Below are 7,500 nucleotides of genomic sequence, written 5' to 3' on the forward strand. Positions count from 1 at the left end.
ACCCCAACACACAAACACACTCATCAAACACTAATCACAATCCTCCACCTAAACACACACTCACATAAAACTCACAAATGAGTTAGTAACAATCACCTCAAACCACACACACTCACTTACCATTCTTCCACTAAAATCACTTCTATATTACTATATCACTCTATATCTCTCACTATCACTATCTAAATAAATATCATCAATATGACCTCCCTCACACACACTCAAACCAGCAAGCTCCACTAACAAACACATATCTCACACCAACACTCACAAACACAAAATATCACTAATACACAACACACTAACATGCAAACAATATCTTTCAAACACTACATAAAACTCACTCTCACACACAAATCACACTATCTCTATATCACAATACTATCAATATCTGGCAAACTAACTTTCTCTAACACTCAATAACAATAACTGTCAAAATCTATCATATAAAAATCAACTATAAAACACAAGCTCTCATGAACAAACTATCTCACACAAACACACACACCACAACACACACACACACACTCACAATCACACACACAATGCACACATCCACACATACATTACACCATACACACACTGACACACCACACACACACACACACACACTCACCAATTCCCACAGAACACTCTCCACACACCACACAGACACACACACAAACACACACACACCCATACACACACACTCTCACCTCACACTCAAAACCACACACACCTCACTCTCACCACTCACACAAACACACACACACACAAAAACACACAATACACACACACTACCACAGAACACCCACACACATCCACCACCCCAAAAAAACATACACACACACAACCACAGAGAGACACTCTCTTTATCACAACAAACACACACACACTCTCACACACAACACTACTCACACACACACACTACACACACAACACCACTCTCACTCAGGCACTCCCCATCCACACACACACTCTAACCTCCACACCCAACCTCTCACACCCACACACCCACACCCATACACACACACACCCACACACACACCCACACCACACACACCACCACACACACACACCATACACAGACACCCACACACATCCACCGCCCAAAACACCCAAACAAAAAATACACATTTACCCTAAGCAAAAAGACTCAATAGACAGAATAATAACATCTTTGCCAAATAAGAGTAAGTTCATTCATCCAACAACGACCCAAAACCCGAACGAAACCACGCTCCTAAGTAAATTTAGATAAGCATTGCCTATTATACTTACCCTAGATAATTCCTATCCATCAATTTTTGCCTGTTCATTAGCCCAAAGAAAATATTTATAGGATGTAGAGGTGATTATTTTTCTCTACTATTGAGTATCTAATAAAAAAAAATTATCTTGCAGGATATCCAATAGTTTTAATTCATCGGTACACCCTGTACTGCAGAAGTCCTATACTCCAGCATCTCTATTTCATAGCAACGGGTATTAGCATTGCCCTTTTCAACTATGGTAAGTCTAGCATCAATATTTAGTGTACAATTACATATTTAGAAATATGTGAATTAACCCATTCCCGACGGGGGATTTCTAGCCTAGAATGTCCAAATGCCGGGGCTTTCGAATTATTAGGCCTAAATTAAATGAATAGCTGGCACAATACTGTGCCGCCCGGCAACTGGGCTTTTGAATGCGCGGTACACATGCTGTACCACCCGTCCTGTGTGGGTTAATTTATGAAGTAGAAATGAGGAGGCCAATGTATTCCACTTTATGAATATTGGCAGCCCTATCTTTGATTAAGCACCAGAAAATGGCAAGATTACTAGCAGTTCTTATATTAATTTGCATGTTGTTACTGTCTGTGCTATCAATACTGATCCATTGGTTACTCAGAAATTTCTTGAAAAGGCTAGAGGTAATAAAGTGAAATTCTGATAGACTTAGGAAGGCTATGTAATGCACTAAGCAATTTTTAAATAGAAGTACAGGTGCAACTATTTCAGTGTAATCTTAGTCAAGAATGGGTCCATGGTAATTCATTCAAGAGATTAATTGAGAATATCAGTTGATCAAATCTAAATAAAAAACTCTAATTCTACCTCATTAGATTATAGAGGTAGGTCGGACAAGGATATGTTATCCCTTTTGCCCTCTCATTGGTAGATCTTGATAAGATCTTTTCTGATTTGGTCAGGCTCTTAAAGAATTGTATAATTCTCTTCTATTTTTCTCATGGATTGATTTAATGTATTACCTTTAAAGAATTTATATATATGATTATATACCACTAAGCCATATATTCCTGGTGGTTTATTTTCTTGAATATGTTATATTTACTTGAAAGTTTTATTATATCATATTATATATATATAAATATAACTATATATATCTAAGATATAAACATATATAATATATATGTATAATATTAGATATATTAATATATACCTATATAATTTTGTTATTTATGTTTAATATATATTATATAAATTATATATGTATGTATATTATATGTATGTATACCATGTATAAAACATATAATATATATATATATATATTATATAATATATAAAATGTATATTTTATATATGTACATATTATATATATAAAATTCTTTTGTATATTAAATTACATATATATATCTATATATATGTGTGTGTATATTAATATATATATATTATAAATATATATATATACTATATATATTATTATATATGTATATATATATGTATATATATATATATATATTATGTATATATATATGTATATATATACACATTATATCTATCTACCATATAATATATAACATATATATTTATAATTTCTTTATATATCTATATATATGTTTATATTATATATTTTTATATATATGTATATATATATATATTATATGTAATATATATAATATTTTTATATATGTATATATTTTGGGGTATATATAAATGTATATGTATATATCTATATGTTGAATAGATATATCTTATTTATATATGTTTATATAATTTAATTATATATGTAAGTAATATTTATATGTATGTCTATCTATATAAGTATATATATATATAATATGTATATATATATTTGTATATATATATATATATAATAGTAGGTATGTATATATTATGGTTATTTATGTTATATATATATATATTGAATATATATATATATATATATATATATATATAATGTATTATAATATATATATATATATATATATTTTTTATTATATATTAAATTTCGTAATTTATATTATACATCTTTATATATGTATATATATATATTTATTATTCATGTTATGTATATATATATATATATATATATATATTATATATGTAAATATATATATTTAATATATATATATGTAAATCTATCTATATGTAATATATATATATGTTTATATATATATATTTATATATATATATTATATATTATATATATATAATTTGTGTGTGTGTGTGTGTGTGTGTCGTGTGTGTGTATAGATATTTATATCTGTATATGTATATATATATTATACATATATATTACATATTTATCATTGCTAAACATTTTTATTCATAGGTACTATATTAATTTATATATTTCTATATATATATATAGTATATATTCATATATTCTATATATATTTTATCAATATATATATATACATCTATATAGATATATTTATTTATCCCATATATACGCATATATATATATATATAAATATATATATTTCTATCATTTATCGCATTTATATAGTTATATATATATAAGTACTATATATAATATATATTTATCCATATATATATTCATATATATATATATATATATATATATAATATATCATATATATATATATTATATATATATTATATATATACTATATATGAAATATATAAATATATATTTATTATATATGGTGCTTTGTGTATTATATATCTATTCACTTTATATATATATACCTCATAAAATTTCTCGTTTTATTCATATACTATATATATATATCATACTATAGCATATATATATATATATATATGAACTAAATAATTATTATCACTATATATGAATAAGACTATATATTACTACTATCATATACTATCATATATATATATATATATATATATACTATAGATATATGTTATATATATCTAGCGCAACTATATTATATATATTTATTTATATATATATATATATATATAATATATATAATATATATACTATATATTATATATATATATATTGATATATATATATATATATATAACATCAATATATATAATGTATATATATGTTAATATAGTCTTAATCATATATATATATATATTGATATAATAGAGAAGGACCACCGATAAATATATATACTAAGTATTGATATATATATATATCATATATACTGTATATATATATCTGCATTTATATTCTTCGATATATGATATAATATATATGTACTGTATATGTATATATAGCAATAGATTTCATATTATATATATATATATCATCCATATATCCAGTAACATACCGGATTATAGATAGATATAACATATAAAAAACAGCTCTATGTATATATATAATATATTTATATATAGTATAACATATATATATATATACATGATTTATATATTGATACCTACTATATATATATAAGAGTATATATATTATTATATATATATATAAAGTAACTATAATATATATATATATTATATATATTGTATATATATATAGTTTATGTATTACATTAATATATTAATGACGCATATCACTACATTTATTTTATTGATTGTATATTATGAATATGTGAGGTTTAATATTTATGTATGATATATTATTATATAGTTATATATATAATTATATATTATATAGTATAGTATATATATACTATATATATAATATTATTTTAATAGATTAAGTACTACGTTATGTTGATATACATGCATATATATTATTAGATAGTATTAGATTTTATTAATTTCATACATATATTATTATTTTATATATTAATGTATATTGTCCTACATTATACAAAATTATTTTAATACACGATATATTAGATATATATTATTATATATTATATATATATATTTATTATTAGATATTATAACACTTTGTTATATGTAATTATTGCATATATATGTTTTTATTTATACTTTTCTTGCACTTTCTATTCCATATATTTTTTGTATTTTTATGTTTTGGTTATTTAATTGCCTAAAAAGTACTTCCATTTTGTAATGTATTATTACATCTTTTTAATAAAAATTATTATATGAGAGTATTGTGTTAGATTCTATAAAAACAACGAGTTTCTTATCAAGGAAAAGAAGAAACACATGTTATATCCTTGATTTAATTTTGATTATAGGTATCTCTTAGTGTTCCTTTTATTACTTCCATTTAGATAATTAGTACCTATCCATCAATTTTTTGCCTTAATGTTCAATAGTCACCAAAGAAATTTGATTTTTTGTATAGGTGTATGTTTTTTCTATGAGGTTGTATTAGAGTTTTCTCTACAGATTGTAGTTATCTATATATTTAATAAAAGTAAAATTAGTCTTGCGCAGGATATACCTAATAGTTGTCAAACTATCATCGGTACACCCTTTTTGATAATGCAGAATGTCCTATACTCCAAGCATCTCCTATTTCATATTTGCATACGTGGTTTTGTATATATAAGCATTGCCCTTTTCAACTATGGTTTATTTTTGTCTAGAGTTCATCCTAGGAATTTAGTTGTACATATTATATCCAATATTAGCGAGAATATGTGAATTAACCGCCCAGTCCCAGCTACGTGGTGGTAGTTCTAGCTCTAGAATTTGTCCATATATGCTGTCGTGGCTTCTCTGATTTAAAATTATTAGGTCTCCTTAAAATTAAGCATGATTATGCTGTTTGTCACAATACTTGTGCTCTAGCACGGTCTAACTGTGTTGTATTTCTTTTGGTATGTCGCTGCGTTACACTTTGTCTCTTGTATCACACTCCTTGTCCTGTGTGGAGTATTTTAATTTATGAGAGTATTTAATGATTGTTAGGGCCTAAAATGTATTCCACTTTATGAATATTGGCATCCCTATCTTTGATTAAGCACCAGAAAATGGCAAGATTACTAGCAGTTCTTATATTAATTTGCATGTTGTTACTGTCTGTGCTATCAATAATGATCCATTGGTTACTCAGAAATTTCTTGAAAAGGCTAGAGGTAATAAAGTGAAATTCTGATAGACTTAGGAAGGCTATGTAATGCACTAAGCAATTTTTGAATAGAAGTACAGGTGCAACTATTTCAGTGTAATCTTAGTCAAGAATGGGTCCATGGTAATTCATTCAAGAGATTAATTGAGAATATCAGTTGGTTCTACCTCATTAGATTATAGAGGTAGGTCGGAGAAGGATATGTAATCCCTTTTGCCCTCTCATTGGTAGATCTTGATAAGATCTTATCTGATTTGGTCAGGCTCTTAAAGAATTGTATAATTCTCTTCTATTTTTCTCATGGATTGATTTAATGTATTACCTTTAAGATTTTTTGGCTTGATTATTTACCACTAAGCTTGATTTTTCTTTCTTTCTTATTTTCCTTCTTTGAAAGTTTTTGTTATATATATATATATATATATATATATATATATATATATATATATATATATATATATATATATATATATATGTATATATGTATGTATATATGTATATATGTATGTATATATGTATATATGTATGTATATATGTATGTATATATGTATATATGTATGTATATATGTATGTATGTAAGTATATATGTATATATGTATATATGTATATATATGTACATATGTATATATATGTACATATGTATATATATGTACATATGTATATATATGTACATATGTATATATATGTACATATGTATATATATGTACATATGTATATATATATATATACATATGTATATATATATATGTATATATTTATTTATATGTAGATATATATACATATATATATATATCTATATTTATTTCTTTCTTTATTTATTTATCTATAATATATGTTTATATATATATTTTTTTTATGTATATGTATATATATATATATATATATATATATATTATATATATATATATATATATATATTATATATATATATATATATATATATATGTACATTGAACTTAGAATCTTGGTCAATTGGCATTGGACACTGGTCATTCTATTCTATCATGCAAAAGTCTACAGTTATTTTAATTTTTATAAATTTCTGTCAGAAATATTTTCCTTTAGATAGCCTCTTTTCAGTTATATATATTCAGATACATGAAACCATAGCTATAACACTTTTAATAATCATAGGAAATTATAAATTCATTTTGTTAGTCTAATTTAATTTGAGATTAACCAAATTGATGGTTCACTAGCACAGGGCATACACAAGAGTATACATTTGGAACCATAAGGCTAAGCTCTATGTATTTTTTCTATTTTTATATGTAAACTATAAATAACATTGAGAGTACATTTTCTAGCTTCAGCCACAGTTCACCATCTTTATAGTTTATGCAC

At 24.4% G+C, this 7,500-nt stretch overlaps 1 protein-coding gene across 2 annotated transcripts in view; it reads left to right on the plus strand.

Moving 5' to 3' along the window:
• LOC122253627 (lysophosphatidylcholine acyltransferase 3 protein nessy) overlaps positions 1 to 7,500 on the plus strand; it is a 34,822-nt gene that overhangs the window by 4,391 nt on the left and 22,931 nt on the right. For both annotated transcript variants that reach the window (XM_043016891.2, XM_043016892.2), the window contains exon 2: positions 1,384 to 1,491. In XM_043016891.2, the coding sequence (XP_042872825.1) occupies positions 1,384 to 1,491 (108 nt within the window). The remainder of the gene's footprint in view (positions 1 to 1,383; positions 1,492 to 7,500) is intronic.

This window comes from Penaeus japonicus, unplaced genomic scaffold (assembly GCF_977035675.1).
Source record: "Penaeus japonicus unplaced genomic scaffold, GWHDUDI00000001_assembly GWHDUDI00000001, whole genome shotgun sequence".
NCBI lineage: Eukaryota > Metazoa > Arthropoda > Malacostraca > Decapoda > Penaeidae > Penaeus > Penaeus japonicus.